The sequence below is a fragment of the Microcaecilia unicolor genome, unplaced genomic scaffold, assembly GCF_901765095.1.
Source record: "Microcaecilia unicolor unplaced genomic scaffold, aMicUni1.1, whole genome shotgun sequence".
Taxonomy (NCBI): Eukaryota; Metazoa; Chordata; class Amphibia; order Gymnophiona; family Siphonopidae; genus Microcaecilia; species Microcaecilia unicolor.
The window spans coordinates 490294-513153 of record NW_021963668.1 but is presented as its reverse complement, the minus strand read 5'-3'; the positions used below and the strand labels follow the sequence as shown (position 1 = coordinate 513153).

At 44.0% G+C, this 22860-nt stretch overlaps 1 protein-coding gene across 2 annotated transcripts in view; it reads right to left on the bottom strand.

Moving 5' to 3' along the window:
- The window catches only part of LOC115459553 (coiled-coil domain-containing protein 93-like), a 227635-nt gene that overhangs the window by 164526 nt on the left and 40249 nt on the right, over nt 1-22860 (bottom strand). For both annotated transcript variants that reach the window (XM_030189365.1, XM_030189366.1), the window contains exons 8-9: nt 6388-6424; nt 1454-1543 (exon numbers count right to left, since the gene is read on the bottom strand). In XM_030189365.1, the coding sequence (XP_030045225.1) occupies nt 1454-1543; nt 6388-6424 (127 nt within the window). The remainder of the gene's footprint in view (nt 1-1453; nt 1544-6387; nt 6425-22860) is intronic.

Sequence of the window (22860 nt, the reverse complement as noted above, 5' to 3'; positions counted from 1 at the left end):
CCTGGTTGGGAAACACTGAACAAAGGCTACAGCCGGCTTAGTAAACATAGTCCTTAATCACCTCACTTGTCGTTCCGATTTCCAGATCATTTATAAATGTTAAATAGCACCGGTTCTAGTACAGATCCCTGTGGCACTCCACTATTTACCCTTCTCTCCATTGAGAAAAACAGCCATTTAACCCTACCCTCTGTTTTCTGTCCAATAACCAATTCCTAATCCACAACAGAACATTGCCTCCTACCCCATGACTTTTTAATTCTCAGGAGTCTCTCATGAGGAACTTTGTCAAAAGCTTTTTGAAAATCTAGATATACTCCTAATCTAATCTCCTGTCACGTTGAATAATCATTGCCATCCTGAACCCTAAACCTTTGATTATTCAAAAAGGAGGAGAACCATCTAACAACCTTTCCCCCTATCCCTTAAACTTTCAAATTATCTATCAACACCTCATGATTAACAGTATCAGTAATGCTTTTCCTTGATCAAACCCCGTCCTAATAACATCACAAAGTGAAATCAAACCTGGTATAATTTTGTACAGATATAAACAGAATGATTTTATTTGTATATATTGTCAACAACTCATGTTCTGTTCAATGCTTTCTTTCAGGAAGCCTTGTATTTAATAACACAGTAAAATGGTAACCAAACCCAGTGCCGTAGCGAGGGTTCCTGACACCCGGGGCGGGTCGGCGCTGCGCACCCCCCCCCCCGGGTGCAGGGCATGGCGCCCCCCCTCTGGAGCGCACCACCCCCGAAACGCAGCCTACCTTGCAGCAGGGGGGCAGGCGGGAGGGCCGATCCGCTCCCAGTGCACGTCACTGGGAGCTGCGTCGGCTCTGCTGCTTCCCTGCTTTCTCTGCCCCGGAACAGGAAGTAACCTGTTCCGGGGCAGAAAGAGCAGAGAACCAGCGAGCCGACACCCCCCCCCCCCCCCCCCCCCCCAGTGCGTGCACCCAGGGCGGACCGCCCCACCCCCCTTCCTATGCCACTGACCAAACCATACTGTAACTAAATGGGAATACAAAAGGGAGTTTTTTCAGCAGGAATGCTCAGCTCCAGTTTTATTTCAACACGACAGTACTAGTCTGATCAACACAATCACGAAAAGCAGTAGCTTCTAATTTCAAGCTTAATGAGTGATAAATCAGCATAAAGAAGGTTACGCTTGAAAGAATCTACAAAAAAAAAAAAAGACACAATGAAGTCCTTTGAATAGGACAATCAAACTATTTCACCTCCATATTTCACCACAGTCATTAAGACAGTATTTCATTTAATATTTTATTTAAGAAGTGCTGTGTAACCATATGAAATGTTGGTATTTAAACTAACAACATTTAAATTACTTTCAGAAATGTATGCTCAACATTTTAAGGTTAAGCTATTTCAACTAAACGTACAATAAATGTAAATCACCCCTCTCCTGTACAAAATTTAAGCTCACCTCTTCGGCATCCTGAAGGTCTTCTTCCTCATTCATTTCGGCCCTTCCTGGTGCAAGCCCTGGAGTCAGCACCTTTTTCTTGTCTTCAGTCTGCAAAAGCCAAACGGTATGTCATAATACAAAAAACAAAAGGCTAAATTTAACCTAACCATGGATCAGGTTGAAGTCACACATGAAAAATCCATGGTAGGTTTTGCAGGTAAACTAGGGATGCTGGGCGGTAATACTCTAAAAAGAACATGATTTAATAAAAATACAAAGAACTGGAATGAAAGATGAGTAATATTTTCTAAACCTGGAGGATGATCATTTATAGCATTAGATATAAACCAGACCTCAACAGATCTAAAAGTCAACCAAAAAAAATAACCTAAGAGCCAGATTTCGAACTACTGAAATTTACTTATGCACATTTATCAATCAGCCATGTGTTCAGGGTGATATACAGCAAGCTACATATTATGTTTTGAATAGATTTAATAAACAGTGGTAATGGATGGAGCAGACTGTGTGGAGCAGAATTTATTTTTTATTTTTGTTACATTTGTACCCCGCGCTTTCCCACTCATGGCAGGCTCAATGCGGCTTACATGGGGCAATGGAGAGTTAAGTGACTTGCCCAGAGTCACAAGGAGCTGCCTGTGCCTGAAGTGGGAATCAAACTCAGTTCCCCAGGACCAAAGTCCACCACTCTAACCACTAGGCCACTCCTCCACTGTTGCTACTATTTGAGATTCTACATGGAATGTTGCTATTCCAACATTCCATGTAGAAGTCGGCCCTTGCAGATCACCAATGTGGCCGCGCAGGCTTCTGCTTCTGTGAGTGTACGTGCAGGACGTCAGACTCACAGAAACAGAAGCCTGCGCAGCCTTCTACATGGAATGTTGCTAGTGGAATAGCAACATTCCATGTAGAATCTCCAATAGTAGCAACATTCCATGTAGAATCTCCAATAGTATCATTTGTACCCTGCGCTTTCCCACTCATGGCAGGCTCAATGCGGCTTACATGGGGCAATGGAGAGTTAAGTGACTTGCCCAGAGTCACAAGGAGCTGCCTGTGCCTGAAGTGGGAATCAAACTCAGTTCCTCAGTTCCCCAGGACCAAAAATCCACCACCCTAACCACTAGGCCACTCCTCCACTGTTGCTACTATTTGAGATTCTACATGGAATGTTGCTATTCCAACATTCCATGTAGAAGTCGGCCCTTGCAGATCACCAATGTGGCCGCGCAGGCTTCTGCTTCTGTGAGTCTGATGTCCTGCACGTACGTGCAGGACGTCAGACTCACAGAAACAGGAGCCTGCGCAGCCTTCTATGCTAGTGGAATAGCAACATTCCATGTAGAATCTCCAATAGTAGCAACATTCCATGTAGAATCTCCAATAGTATCTATTTTATTTTTGTTACATTTGTACCCTGCGCTTTCCCACTCATGGCAGGCTCAAATGCGGCTTACATGGGGCAATGGCGGGTTAAGTGACTTGCCCAGAGTCACAAGGAGCTGCCTGTGCCGGGAATCGAACTCAGTTGCTCAGTTCCCCAGGACCAAAGTCCACCACCCTAACCACTAGGCCGCCACTCCACTAATGACGTAATCTAACTGGAAAATCAGGGAAGACGGGGAAAGTTTTGGTGATGTCTTCAGAAAAGGCGGACAGATTTTGGTGCCATCCAACCTGCCCCCAGGAGCTGCAGCCTCTCTGGTAACGAAGAGATGCTTTAGGCTGCAGTTGCTTGGGGTGGGAGTGCGATTGGGTGAAGCTAATGCTGTTGATGCTGTAGGCAGGTGGGCAGCGGAGAGAGGTTGAAGCAGCACTTGTGGTTGATAGGGACTGGTGTGGGGTATACCCCCTCCCCCCATCTACCCCCAGTACCAATAACCACAGCCTCAGCTACTCCCTATCACCTACCTACCTATGCCCAGCAGTCTCAAATGTAGCCTTAATAGCAACAAAGCGAGGCTTTAGGTTGTGATTGCTGGTGAAATGGGAGGAGAAGCTAGAGCTGTAGCTGCACTCACCTACCTGCCCCTAGCAGCTGCGGTTCAGCATCTCTCCATCGCTCACCCACCCCTAACAGCCACAGTTTTAGCCCTCACACCCATTCCCAGCAGCAGCAACCTCTCTGAATCTCTCCACTACCCCCAAGCAGGGGCGTATCTGCGTGGGGCCACAGGGGCCTGGGCCCCCGCAGATTTCGCCCTGGCCCCCCTCCCCCGCTGCCGTTTCTTACTTTTGCACCAAGGTCCGCTTCCTCCTGCGCCTTTAAAAATATTTCTTCAGCTGGCGGGGGACCCCAACCAAGGTGACGTCTTTCAAGTTCTTCGTCCGCCGTGGCCGACGTGCTGGAGTCGGACTCCGACTGCGACGTCGGACTCCGAACTGGATTCAGCCGTTCAACTCCAGCACGTCGGCCACGGCAGACGAAGAACTTGAAACTTTCAAGTTGAAAGACGTCACCTCGGGTTGGCTGGCCGGGGTTGGGGTCCCCCGCCAGCTGAAGAAATATTTTTAAAGGCCCAGGAGGAAGCGGACCTCGGCACAAAAGTAAGAAACGGCAGCGGGGGAGGGCTGGCGGCGGGAGGGGGGGTGGAGAGAGTCGTTGGTGGCGGCGGAGGGGGGGGTTCAGTAATGGTGGCGGGGGGGGGGGTTGGTGGTGGTGGCGGCGGGGGGGGGGGCTAAAATGTGCCCCCTCCCTCTGGCTCTGGCCCCCCTACCGCCGGAGGCCAGATACGCCTCTGCCCCCAAGAGGTAGCCTCTCCCAATCCCTCTCTTCGCTTCCCCTTCCTAAAGAAACAAACAAAAAGAAAACATAGGTTTTTGAAATGTGTAAATTGATCCTACCAACGAGACTGCTGGAGAATCTCCTGATTAATAATGTGTGGGCTGCTTCTGCTGTTGCTACTGCTCCTAATCGCTCCCTAATTAATAAGATTCCATGTGTGCAGCTGCTGGTACACTGAACGGCCTCCTAATTAAGAAGGCTCTGCAAGGGCTGCTTTCACCTTGTGTGCTGCTACTGGCGCTCCAACTATGTTTCCCAAGGCATACTGATGTCACAGTTTGCAGGCCTATTAAACCCCCTTCTCCTGTCAACACTGATCGATGACCTTGTCAGTGCTGGTACTGCCAGGTGAATTCTCACAGAAGAAAAAAAAATGCTGTATAAAAAATTAGAAATTTCTGGGCACAGATTTCTTCACTTCTACAAAACGTTTTACTTTTCTTGTTTAGAAGAATTCTCCCAGTATAAAAGGCTGACCCTAGTCCTGAACCTCCCCCACCCAAGCTCTCGTTGACCGCAGGCTTGAGCCCTTCCAGCAGTCTCACTCCCCAACTAGCTACAACACCTCCCTAAGAATGATATACTTCCACTTTGCTCCCCCCCCCACCCCGTTTTCTCTGCCCCTCTCCATGGTAAACAGCCCTAGCTTTCTTCCTCTCTCCTTCCTCATTACCAGTTCTCTCTGCTTTGCTTTCTTAAACTCCTATTCCAGAAATACACATCATAGCTCTCTCAAACCTCCCGCTCTCCCCACCCCCACTCCAAACATATCTGCTAACTCTGTTGCTCCCCAGAAAACACAATCCCATAGCTTTCTCTGTGGACTCTGTCCCTCACCCCCCCCCCAACACCCACATCACAGCAATCTCAAACCTTCCCCTCCTGCAGTCACCCCCAATATACCTCTGTAGCTCACTCTCTCTCTCTCCCCCCTTCCACCAGCCCATGCACACTCACACCTTTGTTCCCCCCACCCCCCAACCTGCAATATCCATCTGTTGAAAAGCAGAGGGAGGGAGAGAGAAGATGAAGGAAAGTAAGAAGGGGTGTGGATACAGTGAACGGGGGGGGGGGGGGGGGGCTGCATGCTTTCCACAGCCCTGATGCTGTTGTGTACATGCTCTGCCTGGCACTAATAATCCTAGGCACCAGGTCAGATTTTTTTTTTATTGCCATATTGCCATGGCGCTCCGATGCCTGTGGTTTGTTGAGCCTTGGTGTAAACGATATACACAGCACCAGATGGACAGATTTATTAGAACAAAATAACATTTTAGCTATTTTAAAAGCAGCAGCACACTTATGATTTTTTTTTTTTTAATCATATCAAATTGTTGAGTTAGCCATTACGTAAACTGGTATTAAGGTCTGATTCAACGGCTCTCTGGTCTTTCTTCTTTTTATTTTTTTGGACAGATCTGTTCTTGAACAAGATTTGTAAGGTATCTCTATATATAAAAGGCACCTCCAATGTTCTAAATTTGTAGTTGCAAGATCTCATGAGTGTCTGCCCCGCCCCCGCGTCACAACGTGATGACGTTGAGGGCGGAGCAATGACACTCAACAAATCGGATTGTCATTGGGTAATCTCTGTTTCCACTCCCCAATGCAGCCGTCATTCCCATACACTCAAAACCAACCAACATCGGCGCTGGACCCCGTCCCCCCGCCCACAGTCCCCCTCACCCACCCTCCCGCAGACGCTCGCTCACCATTCCACCGCCCTCCCTCTCCTCTCCGACTCCGGCCATGGTGCACGACGATTACTACACACGAGCAAGGAAGCCCATTGGTTAATCTCTGTTTCCACTCCCCAACAGCCGTCATTCCCATACACTCAAAACCAAGCACACAGACGTTTTTTTTTCCCTTCCGAGGAGCACACACACATTCACTCTCTCTCTCTCTCACACACAGTCACTCTCACATACACTCTCTCAAACATACACACTCCAAGGAAAACCTTGCTAGCGCCCGTTTCATTTGTGTCAGAAATGGGCCTTTTTTACTAGTATGAAAATAAAAGATGACACTTGTTCAAACCCAGAGAACACAAAGTAGCTAATTAAAAAAAAATCATCCATCAATATACTGAATCCCTTCCATTTCTTCTGTACAGTATTAAAGCTTAGACTTTACTTACCTTATCTATTTTGCCTTGTTTACTAACACCATACCTCCTACAAACACAAACATATAAGAATTTCAGAAAAAAAATAGTTAATTACAGTAGTTTGCAACTGTTTTTGCATTAAAAAAAAAAACTTTGACACTAAAGTAATGCTGGGCTTATAGATCGTAATTCTTTCCACAGATACAGAATGGGAAGAAACTTGTTTATACAACATACCTATTACAGGGTCCTGCTGTTTTGGAAATAAGCCTTTACAAGATGGCACTTGAAGAAACACGAGATTAACCACATTTCTGAATGGTGATACTAGCTCGAAATTTCTCTTTTTCCTCCCCATTACGTAGTAACAGCAGCAGTAAAACCAAATAAACTCTACTACTTACAGTGACGAATCTACTCCAAGACATGGTTCATTATAGCTATGAATGTTTAAAGTAGTTTTTGCTGCTTTGAGTACTGATATGGAAATGAGGTTTATATGTATGAAATAAAACAATAAAAACCTTCCAAAATGCTGGCAAACTAATATTAAAAGAAAAATATATTCAGAGAAACATGCCACGAAGATTCATTCATTACTAAATATGCTTAGCAATATGAAGCTTCTACAACAAAACTGAAGAACGTCAAATAAGGGAACAGTAGTGTCATACAGTGACATGCTCTTAGGGAATCTCGTCACTAAGATGAGTTTGGCAACACAGAGAGCTGTACTGTGGATATCTACATTTGTTTGTGTGGAGTAAAGATCTTCAGGAGAAATTTACTTCATACGTGGACAGGTATTTAAACTAGAAGCAACTGGGATGATAGACGGAAGCTGATTGATTAATGAATATTTATGGTCAGCTAGAAGACCCCACCGGAATGGTGGGAGACCAAGTTTGAAGGGTCTGGTCTATTGGAAACTAGGTTGACATAAAGTTAAATTGGCTCAGCCAGCCAAAGAAAAGCAGGGCCTAGCCTAAAGGCCAGACTAAGGCTTGAAGCAGAAAAGATAGGTCAGGGAAATATGAAACAAAATGGAAATTCAGAAAACAAAATGGAAACTCTAAAGTGTCAGTTATAAAGTGGATTTTACCCAATCTGAGTTAGGAAATAAAAAAAGAGAGTTTTGTCTAAAAAAAAAAAAAAAAATCATGCCAGCTGCAAGAGTGGGGAAATTTTCTGTTGAAATAGGAGGTTGCGGTTAAGCGAGTTTGGAATAAACAACTCTTACATTGGAATCAATGTAAATGCATTAGTTTTCTATGTACTCAGAATTGTATAAAAGACATGGCAAATTTGTGTGGAGCTGGAGACGATCCAAATTCCATCCAGACATGCTGCTGGTCAGACCTGAGGTCAGATTGATGTTCCTGATCGCTCTGTATTGCTTTGGTAAGAATCAATAAATCTATATATCTTTGCAACTTGTCTTTTCCCTTTCTTGAATAATATCTAGAGGGATGCCTAATCTTTTGGGTCTAAATTCTTAATGGATAGGACGCACACTCACTTACAGACACTCACGGATACCAGGAGTCAGATAAAAGAGGTTATGGCCAGAGAGAATTTTGAAAGCCTTTTGGGAGACTCCCCTCTGCCCTCTGGACGGCTGTCCAGCATGGAAGAGGGGCAGTTATTCCCGAATTAGGAAAAACATTACATTAGAGTGAACATCTCCCACCCCGAAACAAATAAAACAAGTGGAGAAAGGCCAATAGCCAGGATTACAGAAACCTACATTTACCAACAGGGTACATGAGGGGAGCAGATTATACCGACTGCATGCATGCTAAGTGAAGGAAAGAAATACCCAGAGGGCAATGGGCATAAATAATCATAGTCTAGGTAACACTTTCTAAATCTGCAAGGCCGGAAGTAGAGGCAGATATAATTGTTATGAACAAGACACGGCTCAATGAGTTGCATGAATGATGCATAGCCATACTATGCAGGACCTGTTCAAGAGGGATGGAAAAGGGAGAAAAAGCTCTCTCTCTACAGATATAGATATATCAAAGCTCACAGAGGGATGATGCCACTTCCATCTATACCAAGTTCTACAGACCTCCAACACAGGTGTAAGAATTGGACAGAGACCTTGCCAAATGCATCCAAAAGCAGTTACATAGTAGGTAAGTAAATGTAACTAGTTACTGTGCTTAAGGGAAAGGGAAATGGGACTTGATATACCGCCTTTCTGAGGTTTTTTTGCAACTACATTCAAAGTGGTTTACATATATTCAGGTACTTATTTTGTACCAGGGGCAATGGAGGGTTAAGTGACTTGCCCAGAATCAAAGGGAACTGCAGTGGGAATCAAACCGGTTCTCAGACTGTTGCAGTAACCATTAGGCTACTCTATTATGTACATCACATAAGTACATAAGTATTGCCATACTGAGACAGACCGAAGGTCCATCAAGCCCAGCATCCTGTCTCCAACAGTGGCCAATCCAGGTCACAAATACCTGACAAGATCCCAAAAAAGTACAAAATATTTTATGCTGCTTATCCCAGAAATACATTAGAGTCCTACTACAATTTGTTTCTTAAAAAATCATGGATAACCTCTCCGTGTTTGTCTTCCTTGCCCCACTCTTTTCCTCCTTCTGCTTTGAATTTCCAGTCTAATTGTAACCCCCCCTCCCCAAGAAAAAGGGAAAGGGAAGGGAAATGGGACTTGATATACCACCTTTCTGAGGTTTTTGCAACTACATTCAAAGCGGTTTACATATATTCAGGTACTTATTTTTGTACCAGGGGCAATGGAGGGTTAAGTGACTTGCCCAGAGTCACAAGGAGCTGCAGTGTGAATTGAACTCAGTTCTCTAGGATCAAAGTCCACTGCACTAACCACTAGGCTACTCCTCCAATCATTCCACCAATAAGAGCCAACCTCATCAGTGATGTCACAATGGCTTGATTGCCCAATACTTGGCTCACTTCTGATATTGTGATGTCATAAGGGAATGGGAACTGGGACTTGATATACTGCCTTTCTGAGGTTTTTGCAACTACATTCAAAGCGGTTTACATATATTCAGGTACTTATTTTGTACCAGGGGCAATGGAGGGTTAAGTGACTTGCCCAGAGTCACAAGGAGCTGCAGTGGGAATTGAACTCAGTACCCCAGGATTAAAGCCCACTGTACTAACCACTAGGCTACTCCTCCACTTTTTTTGTAAAGAAGTACAGGAAACATTTGCTACTTCTACTTTTACTAAAGTAATAATTTTACAATTTTTGCTGCTTTTACGCAGTTACATCGGATGCTTGCTGTTAAAAGTAGAAGGGAGATGTAAATGATGATTCCTCAGTAAACCAAATGAAACAGCAAAGCTACGAACAGGATTTTGCTATTGCAAACCTCATCATGCAAACAGTGGATCATCTCATCTTAAATTTTGCTGTTCAGTGAATATAGTCTATAAGAACAGTGGAGTTTGCCTGTGTTTGATGAACTGGTTACTGGTCTCCAGCCAAACACGACAGTGATGAGTTGGGCTACTTTAAAGTGGAAATGAAGCTAAAGCTTTCAGCAATTCTTGGTGAACAGACATATGCCGCTATCACAACAGACTGCTGGTCGTCCCATGGAAATTTTTACAGTGGGGTGACTGCCAATTGGATTGATAGAGGTTTCAGAGAGGAAGTCTGCCTGTCTGGCCTTAAGACGGAAGGATTCCCACAACATTTCACAACTTACAAAGTCTGGTTTATCGAGTCTTCCGTTTTAGTTTTTTCTATGCATCTTTGTTTCTAAATTTGTAGTTTCATATTCTTATATGGGTGTTCTAAAATATTTGCAGTACTGAGTATTCATAGGTAGGTGGTACAGTTTCCATTGGTGGACTTGGTGCTGGTATGGTAAGCTTCTGAGTTATGTCACACAGTATCCGGCAGTGGAAACGTTTGTGTTGTAGTTACTAAAATAACATGGGATTTTTTTTTGTATGTTGAATTATAAGGTGAAACATTCTGCTTTTGTCCTGAATACCCTATTGGAGGAGTTGTATTGATTGGTTTGGGAATGTTCCATGCGAATAAATAATTACAGCCTATATGATTTATATTTTTAAAAATATTATCTAAGAATGACTAATGGTAAAATGAGAACTAGGAGACAGAGTTGGGGATGGAACTTGCCCCCTCGACAACAAAAAAAGCATTTCACTGTTCCTGTTTGTGATTACTAAATACCTCTATTTTCTATACATTTCTGGTTTAGTCAATTGTTTTTCTTTGTTTTCTCATCTGATATTTGGAAAGATTTTTGTCTTACTGTACAAATTAGTGCATCCTGATAACTTCTCACTTATTCCTTCTACACATCTGAACACCTGTCCAAGTTTAGGAACACAGATTGCCCATCACTTTCATACTACAGCACTTTTTGAATATTGGGTCTGTTGATGCTGCTAAGTATGTCTTGAGGCCTATGATACTAGTCAGATGTGCTAAATCCTACCACCTTCAGATCTTGGGATTTAGAATCTCAACAAACACAAAATCTGCTCCATCTGTCAGTGCAATTCAGTTCAACTTTCCAAGTTCAGGGGAAGAAAAACATGCTATTTCATGCAAAAGTTAACACACTATGCATTTCACACTCTGCAGTGCTCCGAAAAGTGTACAAGGCAAATAGTAAAGCTCTTACTGTGTAACAGCTAAACCTTCACTTTTTAACCAGGCATTTCAAAGTTGAAACGATTCCTAAGCATGTGAAGCACATGAAATCCAGAAAGACAAGTCTAAAAACACCACATTGTTGCACAAGTCTAGTAGAACTATAGAAATAAGTAGTACTACTACTATGAAGACCACCAGGGCATCAACACGTATAATACTGGTTTCTTACATCTCTGACGATAAGGATGCTTCCAAAGATTGTTAAGGAGCCAATTAAAACAGAAAGCTTTCATTTTATACCATGCCGACAAAGCTGGTGCTCAGGATTCATTTTTAGTGATAAATTTTGAGGGATATTTTCAAAGCACTTAGCCTTCCAAAGTTCCATGGGTTTCTATGGAACTTTGGAAGGCTAAGTGCTTTGAAAATATGCCTCAAAGCCACCTTTACTTTAAAAGGTGAATGATTTCCAGAAGTCCCAATTCAACTGTAGGGCAATATTGTGTTGTTTGTTTTGTTCCAATAATTTGAGATATAGAAATAGAAATTATATATATACTAGTATAAAAGGCCCGTTTCGGTAGGCAATGAAACAGGCGCTAGCAAGGTAATCCCCCCCCCCCCCCCCCGCAGCGACCCTCCTGCCCTCCCCTGCAGCCACCCATCTGGTCTCAGGACCCCCTCCCCACCTCCCTCTTCCCTGCCCCCCCCTGCAGCCACTCATGTCCAGCGACCCGCCCCTACCCCCCCCCCCCCAGGCACATCAACCCCCTCGCCACCCGCAGCCGCCAATACTAACGCTGTCTGGCCGCTGCTGCGTCTCCTGTTGAGCAGCAGCCGGTACAAAAAGAAAAAAGCCAAAAAAAAGATTTTAAACCTGAAACACGGCTCTGTAGACAGCCATCTAGCATTGGCTGTCGTCTCTGCAGCCGCTCCTCCTCTCCCCTCTGACGTCACTGTGCTCCTCCGGGGTCTTCCTGCAGGGGCAGTGACGTAAAGGGGAGAGGAGGAGCGGCTGCAGAGACGACAGCCAATGCCAGATGGCTGTCTACGGAGCCACGTTTCAGGTTTAAATTTTTTTTTTTTTTTGGCTTTTTTCTTTTTGTACCGGCCGCTGCTGCTCCACAGGAGAAGCAGCAGCAGCCGGACAGCGTTAGTATTGGCGGCTGCGGGTGGCGAGGGGGTTGATGTGCCCGGGGGGGGGGGGTGGTAGGGGCGGGTCGCTGGACATGAGTGGCTGCAGGGGGGGCAGGGAAGAGGGAGGGGGGGAGGGGGTTGATGTGCCCGCTAGGGGGGGGGGAGGGCTTTGGTAAAGCGCTGGGGGGAGGGTCTTGGGTGATGCGTCGAGGGGGGTAGGGGTTTTGGTGTTGCGCCGGTGCTTGGTTATTGCGCCGAGAGGGGGGGCACTGAAAGCTGATTCGTAGGCAGGGGGAGGAGTAGGGAAACCTACTCCTCCCCCTGCCTGGCTCGCAGTTTTGCAGGGCAGGGACTTGGTTGTTGCGCCGAGGGGGGGCACTGACAGCTGTTTCCCAGGCAGGGGGAGGAGTACTCCTCCCCTTGCCTTGGAATCAGCTGTCAGTCACATCACTGACGTCAGTGCATTCTAAACTGCCTAGCAGACCACCTGTGAGGGAGGCACGGTCCCAGGCACATTAGAATGTTGAAGGGGAGAATTATTATATAAGATATATATATATATACAAACAGATATATTTTATTATTTATTTATTACCACTAACACGTACTCTGCAATACATGTCTTTTTTAAACAAATGTTTTTCTATATAGGAATTTTTTAACACCTTCAATTTTTACAGCATGTAGTTCATATGACTTGTAAGTTCCATACTGAGTTGCTGCTTCTCATTTCCTTTGGTGGAAAGCTGATTATCAAGAAATAAAACAGATTTTTGCCACATCTTCAAAGCTTCTTTTTTTATTTTTAAATCATGCTCTGAAGTTCAGTGTGTTCCATTCTCTGCTTGGTTCTCTGCCTTTTGCCGTGTGCTTCACTTTTCCTCTCAAGTCCTAGTTACAGACACTTCCCTGGAGCTTCTCTCTCTCTTTTTTTTCCGATAAGAGGATTCTTTTTGTTCTCATGTCACTGACAGTTTCCATTTTTTTTTAACAAACTCCAAGTCTCTCACAAAATAAAAACATTAACTTATTTTGTCTGATCTATACTAACTCTGAGATTTCCAGTTTGCAGCATTGTTATTAAAATTAGTTCCAACATACAAACACTGCTCTACCAATCCCACATAAAATAAAAGTGTGTGGTCTCTGCCCCCCCTCCCCATTTTTCCTTTGTTTTATTTGTGGGTTTCATCATTTTGTTTACCTATTTTGAAAATTCTTTATAGGGGGAATATGCTGTAAAACCTACCTGTCAGTCTTCCCTCCCTCCTGCCAGCCAATAAATAAGGGACTAAGTGTTGGATGTCAGCAGCCTGTTCCTGCATACTGTTCTTTTCCATAATTATGACTTTTCCACAATGGGCAAGAGAAAGGAAGAAAAAGCTTATCCCCCTGAGTCTCTCTGTCATCCTGCCGCTGGAGGATTTGTTGCCAGATGTTTGGAGTAGATCCCTGGTGAGATGCTGAACTTTCAAGCAGGTTTGAAGCTTTACTACAGCATCCTGCACATTCCAACATAATTTTGACAGGTTCCGCAAATGCCTTGATGCCCCCAGAAGATGGGCAGCTGTACTGTTCAGAGGACAGAATCCATCGAGTTTTGAGTCAATCATACAGGCTGGGTCACAACAAGATGCTGTGCATAAAAAATGGGCCTAAGCATCTTCACCACCGAGTGCTACCGGAAGCCAGGGAACATACGTATTGCCACACTGGGACAGACCAAAGGTCCATCAAACCCAGCACCCTGTTTCCAACAGTGGCCAATCCAGGTCACAAATACCTGGCAAGATCTCCAAAAAGTGCAATACATTTTATGCTGCTTATCGCAGAAATAAGCAGTGGATTTCCTCCAAGTCATTCCCCAAGTCTATGGACTTTTCCTTTCGGAAGCCGTCCAAACCTTTTTTAAACCCCACTAAGCTAACCGCCTTTACCACATTCTCTGGCAGCAAATTCTAGAGTTTAATTATACGTTGAGTGAAGAAAAACGTTCTCGGATTCGTTTTAAATGTACTACTTTGTAGCTTCATCGCATGCCCCCTAGTCCAAGTATTTTTGGAAAGAGTAAACAAATGATTCACGTCTACCCATTCCACTTCACTCATTATTTTATAGACCTCTATCATATCTCCCCTCAGCCATCTTTTCTCCAAGCTGAAGTGTCCTAACCGCTTCAGCCTTTCCTCATAGGGAAGTCGTCCCATCCCCTTTATCATTTTCGTTGCCCTTTTCTGTACCTTTTCTAATTCCACTATATCTTTTTTGAGATGCAGTGACCACAATTGAACACAATATTTGAGGTGCAGTCGCAATACAAAGGCACTATAACGTCCTCATTTTTGCTTTCCATTCCTTTCCTAATAATACCTAACATTCTATTTGTTTTCTTAGCTGCCCCAGCACACAGAGCAGAGGGTTATCATCGACGACGAACAGCAATACATGATTTCTTGTTGGCCCATGAAGGTCTCTCAAGAGGTCCCCTCGGGCGGAAGCCCTAAGTTTATGACCCTGTATAAGCTTGCAGACCATCAGGGAACGTGTGGCATTTTTCTACAGAGACCTAAGGAAATTACATTAGAGGATACGTGAACTACCATAACTCTGGAGAAGTATGCACAGAATAGTAAAATCTACTACTACTTAGCATTTCTATAGCAGCTGATTTCTCTGGGGCTCTTCAACAGAGGATACAGAGGAGGCAAAACACCCTCTGGAACAGACCAGCAAATTAATTTCCTATAGGATGTTAATGCACTCAGTAGCAGAGGGGTCAAGATTATCCAGGCTATAATCAGGCCAGGTGGCTGAATCTAAAATTTCTTTACTTCCTAAATCTGCTTCAATATTACCTAGAAAGAATGATGATATCTCCAGAGTCAGTAGCAACCACTACAAAGGTTTATTCTTACAGAGGGATAATCTCATGCAAAGATAAGAAAATGCTATTAGAACTGTAACCAATATTTTTGTGTGTATATTGCTTTGTGACAATGCTTTTAGTTTGATGTAGTGGACACAAGTCCACTATCTACCATCATGTCCCATATAAAGATCAGAGGGCTGGAGATGGAAAATGAAACCAACGGGCAAAGAATAGTGGTACGGCACCTAACCACTACACCTCTATTCAAGAAATCTTGACTGCCCCAACTTGACATTTCGTCCTTTAGATTGTAAGCTCCTTCGAGCAGGGACTGTCCTTCTTTGTTAAACTGTACAGCGCTGCGTAACCCTAGTAGCGCTCTAGAAATGTTAAGTAGTAGTAGTAGTAGATTCCAGAAAGGATGGGGTAACTTACACAAAGTTCCCACGTTTATAATACTAAAAATGAGCATTATTTGGGCAGGTACGGAAGCTCTAGTGGATTGGAGGACATGGGGGAGATGGCAATGATTTTGTGTATTAGGAATCTGTGAGTTCAGAGGGGTAAAAGACAAGTGAGAAAGACAACAGGTCAAACTGAATGGGCCAAATGGTTATCATCTGCTATCATTTTAATAATTCACCATACATTATCTAACTAGGCAGAAGAGCAGTGGTGTGGAAGCAACAACATGAGGTGGGATAACTTGAAACTCACCAAGTATCTGAAACAACCTCTAAAAGAAGACATTTGCAGAGCTACACTGCTGGTATCCTATGGTTTTGGAACTTGACCATAACTGGGCATCTTAGGTAGATTACAATTCAGGATCCCCTATTTAAATTCAGGCCCCCACATATTTCCCTTCCCATTTCATTTTTAACATTATTTAACCTAGATTTGTTGTGTCGTCTGTGAATTTTTGCTCTGTTCGTGTGCCCCAATACAAACAGACTATGCTACTATGGGCATAAACTGTTAAGTAGGAGTTTCAGTTTCTAGTTCACTAAGAGGCCCTTTTACAATTTGCTGAAAAATGGCCTGCAGTAGTGTAGACGTGTGCTTTGGGCACATGCAGAATCATTTTGCAGCGCACCTGTAAAAAAATGCCTTTTTTAAAATTTTTTGCCGAAAATGGACTTGCAGCAAAATGAAAATTGCTGCACGTCCATTTTGGGTCTGAGACTTTATCGCCAGCCATTGACCTAGCAAGTAAAGTCTCACGCGGTAACCGGGTGGTAATGTCCTACGCATGTCAAATGCCACTTAGCGCGCTCAATATGCGTGTCCGAAAATACTAATTATTTTTTGGACGCACGTATCGGACGTGCGCCAAAAATTAAATTACCGCAAGACCCATGCGGTGGCCGGGCAGTAACTCCATTTTGGCACGAGTAGACCCTTACACGGCTTAGTAAAAGGGCACCTAAGTGGCTTTCAGAGTACAATTACATAATTGGCAAATATTTATTAATTTAGATTTTGCTCACACCTTTTTCAGTAGTAGCTCAAGGTGAGTTACATTCAGGTACTCTGGATATTTCTCTGTCCCAGGAGGGCTCACAATCTAAGTTTGTACCAATGCAGCTGCGCAGGCTTCTATTTCTGTGAGTCTGACGTCCTGGTTTTGTAGCCCATTCCAGCCTTGTGCAGGTGTATGATCTTGTCCCTGACATCCTTAGACAGCTCCTTGCTCTTGGCCATTTTGTAGAGGTTAGAGTCTGACTGATTCACTGAGTCTGTGGACAGGTGTCTTTCATACAGGTGACCATTGCCGACAGCTGTCTGTCATGCAGGTAACGAGTTGATTTGGAGCATCTACCTGGTCTGTAGGGGCCAGATCTCTTACTGGTTGGTGGGGGATCAAATACTTATTTCCCTCTGCAGAATGCAAATAAATTCATATACTTTCCACAATGTGATTTTCCGGATTTAATTTGTGATGTGCTATCTCTACTTCACCGCATCAATGGGAGAATGGATGGGGCCATGTACCGTACAATTCTGAGTGACAACCTCCTTCCTTCCGCCAGGGCCTTAAAAATGGGTCATGGCTGGGTCTTCCAGCACGACAATGACCCAAAACATACAGCCAAGGCAACAAAGGAGTGGCTCAGGAAGAAGCACATTAGGGTCATGGAGTGGCCTAGCCAGTCACCAGACCTTAATCCCATTGAAAACTTATGGAGGGAGCTGAAGCTGCGAGTTGCCAAGCGACAGCCCAGAACTCTTAATGATTTAGAGATGATCTGCAAAGAGGAGTGGACCAAAATTCCTCCTGACATGTGTGCAAACCTCATCATCAACTACAGAAGACGTCTGACCGCTGTGCTTGCCAACAAGGGTTTTGCCACCAAGTATTAGGTCTTGTTTGCCAGAGGGATTAAATACTTATTTCCCTCTGCAGAATGCAAATAAATTCATATACTTTCCACAATGTGATTTTCCGGATTTAATTTGTGATGTGCTATCTCTCACTGTTACCAATAACCTACCCTTCAATTATGGGCTGCTCATGTCTGTCAGTGGGCAAACTTACAAAATCAGCAAGGGATCAAATACTTATTTCCACCACTGTAGATAATGCAAAGGTACCACGACAGGCTGATGAGTAAAATTTATACATATCGAAAACGTACTGATGATGTAGTGCAATAAAAAGTAATATCTCCTAGAACTTCCATGCAGTTCCCCCTTTCTATTTATAAACAGCCACACAGCATGTTACATTTTGAAATACACCATATTTGTAATTGTGTTATATAAGAAACACCAAACAGCTTTTGTCTCTTGTACTATGTCAAGTTGAAAGATGTTAATTACGTCAAACGAAACAGCTTATATGAGAGATCAAGTATTACTTAGCAACCAGCAGCCAGGCTTTTTTTTTTTTTTTTTTTAGTTTTGCTGTCAAAGACACAAAATCAAGCCAAAAATGAAAAAAGCTAAACACCAGAAAATACTCACATCAAAGAGTCAGAATATCTAAAAGGACAAATAACATGAGATAAAATAGTGAAAAGTGCTTTGGCAAAAGTGTAGTAGACCATGTTGTAAAAAAAAAAAAAAAAAAAAAAAATCAGCTATCAAACATATAATTGGCAAGTGACCGACTCACCTGCAAATGCGCAGTAGAGACTTACCTCTCTGTCCCGCCCCCGCGTCGACGTGATGACGGAACAGAGAGGGAAACTGCGCTGAGAAGTGCACCACACGGAAGGGGAGGGAGGGAACCTCTGAGGTCGCTACCGTTCCCCCCCCCAGGTCGCCGCCTGCCCCCCTCCACCCAGGCCGGGCCCTCTCTTCTCCATTGAACTTACAGCGCCGAAACCGCAGCAGGCAGATCAGCTCCCGTTGGCCTTCCTTCCCTGCCTGTGTCCCGCCCTTGCCGACGTTACGTCACACGAGGGCGGCACACAGGCAGGGAAGGAAGGCCGACAGGAGGCGATCTTCTTGCTGCGGTTTCAGAGGTGAGGCGCTGTACTTTTAATGGAGAGGAGAGGGCCCGGCCCGGAAGGAGGGGGGGCGGCAACCTCGGAGGGGGGAGGGAGGGGAGGGCAGGAGAAATGCTGGACATGGGAGGTCTCAGAAGGAGGGGGGCCTTGGAACTGGGAGGGATGGATGGAGGGGGAGCCTTGGAGCTGGCTGGGAGGGAGGGATGGGAGGGCCTTGGAGCTGGGAGGGAGGGTGGGGGGGCCTTGGAGCTGGGAGGGAGGGACAGAGGGCCTTGGACATGGCAGGGAAGGAAGAAGGATGCTGGACATGGGAGGTCAGAAGGAGGGGGGCCTTGGAGCTGGCTGGGAGGGACGGAGGGGGCCCTAGGAGCTGGGAGGGGGGAGGAGGGAGGAGGGGGGAGGGACTGGGGCCTTGGAGCTGAGAGGGAGGGACGGAGGAGAGCCTTGGAGCTGGGAGGGAGGGAGTTAGACATCAAAATAGAACATACCAATACTCGCCCGTTTTAACAGGCTTAACGGCTAGTAAAAAATAAAGAGGGAAGTATAAAACTAAGCAGTGGAACATATACATAAATAGCAGAATTAAGTGGGGAAATTTGAAAACACAGCAGCATCTCATAGGCTTTGTAAATGTATAAATGTAACAGAAATAAATCAAAACACAGAAAAGAAAATAAGATGATACCTTTTTTTATTGGACTAACTAAATACATCTTCAGAGGTAACCCTTCTTCTTCAGATCGGAAATAAGCAAATATTATTACCTTTAAAAGTGGACTAACACAGTTACCACACCACTTTACTGAAGGTATAAATGAAATTCCATGTTTTTCTTTATAAAAAACAAAGTTACTTACTTGTAGCAAGTGTTCTCCATGGAGGGCAGAATACAAGTCCTGAAAACATGGGGACATCAATACAGCCCAGAATGAGAACGCTTCTCCAGCAGGATTCACTGAGAAGCTTATGAAAAGGTTCATTTTATATGTGCCTCTTATCACATGGGACCACCTGAGTTTTTATTACAGCCTGGTTAAGAATATAACCCACTGGGGAGGTAGGTGGCTATGTGAGGACTTATATCCTGCTGTCAATGGAGAACACCCGCTTTAGGTAAGTAACTACACCTGCTATCCTGCTTGTCCTCACAAAAAGACCTTATAACGTGGGACTCCCTAGCTACAGGCTATGCTGGCTGACGCTAGACTTATGTCTTCACAACATTATTCACAACATTTTTTTTTAAACTCAACGCTGATGACACAGATGTAGCTTCTGTCTGTGCTTTATGGCTATGGCATCACTAAGATTCTCTGTGCTGAGAGGATGAAGCTTTTCAACCACTTTGGAGCCATGTGGCTTAGGAGCTGCCTTTTGCTCAGATCTGCCAGACTGTATCAACCATGTACACTCTTTAGGTTGCGAAATCTCAGCTGAGACTAGTGCAGAATCAGAATTTAGAGTGCTGCACTTTCATGACAGGACTTATGAAGCTACTGCGTGAGGGACACAGGCAATATCAACAGAAGAGGACCTAAGAATTACAGAGTCAGCAGATCTCTCACAGAAGATTTCTAGGGTTCTTTATCTGTGCTATTAAAGGTCCTTTCTCCACTTTAAAGTGGTTTGGGGAGGGAGACAGAGGGTTTCTTTGGGCTTGCAAGGACAAAATTCAAAATCCTTGTGGTTGTCCGGGTCATGTTTGAGCCCAAACAGATGAGGAACAGTCTGTAGGTGTCACAGTTTGTGATTTTTCTTATGCAGATTGGGCAGGGTTGGAAACCTAGCTTTGTCTACCCCATGGTCCTGCACAATCACTGAGAAAATTCACTTTTTTTTGTTTTGTTATTAAACCCCTCCCCCCCTCCAAAAAAAAGGAAAATGATAAAAAAAACACAACGGTTAAACACTTGCAGAGTAGAACTTTTCAAAAAGTTGAGTCAGTTTTTTTCACATTCATTATTTCTGAAACTACCAAAGATGAGTGGGAAGGTATGTTACAGGTAGTGGAGGTGGGAAGCCAGGAACTGATATGATGCAAATTCTGATTTCGTAGGTCTAAAATACATAAGAACATAATAACCATACTGGGTCAGACCAATGGTCCATCTAGCCCAATATCCTGCTTCCAACAGTGGCCAATTCAGATCACAAGTACCTGACAGAATTCCAAATAGTATCAAAATTCATACTACTGATCTCAGGGTCAAGAAATGGCTTTCCCCAGGTCTGTCTCAATAGAAGACAATGGACTTTTCCTCCAGGAACTTGACCAAACAGTTTAAAGCCCAGATACACTAACCACTGATACCAGAACCTTTGGCAACGAGTTCCAGAGCTTAAATATTCATTCAGTGAAAAATATTTCCTCTTGTTCCTTTTATAAGTGGTACCATGAAACTTACTCCTCAAGACCCTTCACTGGCTCCCTATCCGTTTTCGCATCCTGTTCAAACTTCTTCTACTAACCTATAAATGTATTCACTCTGCTGCTCCCCAGTATCTCTCCACAATCGTCCTTCCCTACACCCCTTCCAGTGCACTCCGCTCCATGGATAAATCCTTCTTATCTGTTCCCTTCTCCACTACTGCCAACTCCAGACTTCGCGCCTTCTGTCTCACTGCACCCTACGCCTGGAATAAACTTCCTGAGCCCCTACGTCTTGCCCCATCCTTGGCCACCTTTAAATCTAGACTGAAAGCCCACCTCTTTAACATTGCTTTTGACTCGTAACCACTTGTAACCACTCGCCTCCATCTACCCTCCTCTCTTCCTTCCCGTTCACATTAATTGATTTGATTTGCTTAATTTATTTTTTGTCTATTAGATTGTAAGCTCTTTGAGCAGGGACTGTCTTTCTTCTATGTTTGTGCAGCGCTGCGTATGCCTTGTAGCGCTATAGAAATGCTAAATAGTAGTAGTTACTTGAATTGAGTGTTTCTTAGTCTTTGTACTTTTGTAAAGAGTAAAAAACTGATTTATGCTTACCCGTTCTAAACCACTCACTGCTTTGTAGACCTCTTATCATATCATCCCCCCCCCCCCCCCCCCCCCCCCACTGTCCCTTTTTCTTCAAGCTGAAATGTTCAAACTTCTTTAGCCTTTCCTCATATGAGAGGAGTTTTATCCTCTTAATCATTTTGGTCACCCTTATTTGAACATGTTCTAATTCTGCTATATATTTTTGTAAGATATAGTGACAGAATTGCACACAATACTCAAGGTGTGGTCTCACCATGGAGCTATACAGAGGCATTATAATATTCTATCCTTTTACTAATAATTCCTAGCATTCTGCTTGCTTGTTTGGGCGCTGCCACACACTGGGCAGAAGATTTCAGCGTATTGTCCTCAATGAAACCTAGATCTTTTTCTTGGGTGCCGACTCCTAGGGTGGAACCTAGCATTAAATAACTATAATTTGGATTATTCCTCCTAATGTGCATCACTCTGCACTGGTTCATATTAAACTATCTACCATTGGAAGCCTAATTTTTCACAATCCGCATGTCTTTTAACAACTTTGAATAATTTGGTGCTGCCTGCAATTTTAATCACCTCACTCATGGTTCCCATTTCCAAATCATTAACAAATATGCTAAATACCATCCGTCTCCGTACAGATCCCTGAGGCATTTCATTATTCACCCTTCTCCACTGAAAAACAGTCACTTAACCCTAACCTCACTTTTCTTTCCATCAATCAATTCCTGATCCACAACAGAACATTGCCTCCTATCCCATGACTTTTAAATTTTGTCAGGAGTCTCTCATGAGGGACTTTGTCAAATGCTTTCTGAAAATCTAGATACACTACATCAACCAGCTCACCTCTATCCGCGTTTATTCATGCAAACAAACTGGTGAGGCAAAACTTCCCTTGGCTGAATCCATTTTGACTCTGTCCCATTAAACCATATTTTTCTGTGTTCAGTGATTTTATTCTGTATAACAGTTTCCACTATTTTGCCCAGCACAGGCTTACCCGTCTAATTTTCCAGGTCACCCCTAGAGCCCTTAAAAAAAATAGGTATTATAGTGGGCCACCCTCCAATCTTCAGGTATTACTGACAATTTTAACAACAGGTTACAGATCACCAACAGTGGATCTCCAATTTCATATTTGACTTCTTCAGTACCCTGGGGTGCATACCATCCAGTCCAGGTGATTTACTACTCTTTAATTTGTCAATCTGGCTCAGTACATCTTCCAGGTTCACCGAGATTTCTTTTCAGTTCCTCTGCATCAACACCTTTGAAAACCATCTCTGGTACAGGTAGATCTCCTACATCTTCTTCAATAAAGACAGAGGTAAATAAATCATTCAGCCTGTCCACTATGGCCCTGTCCTCCCTGAATGTCATTTTTACTCTTTGATCTAATGGGTCCATGGATCCCTCA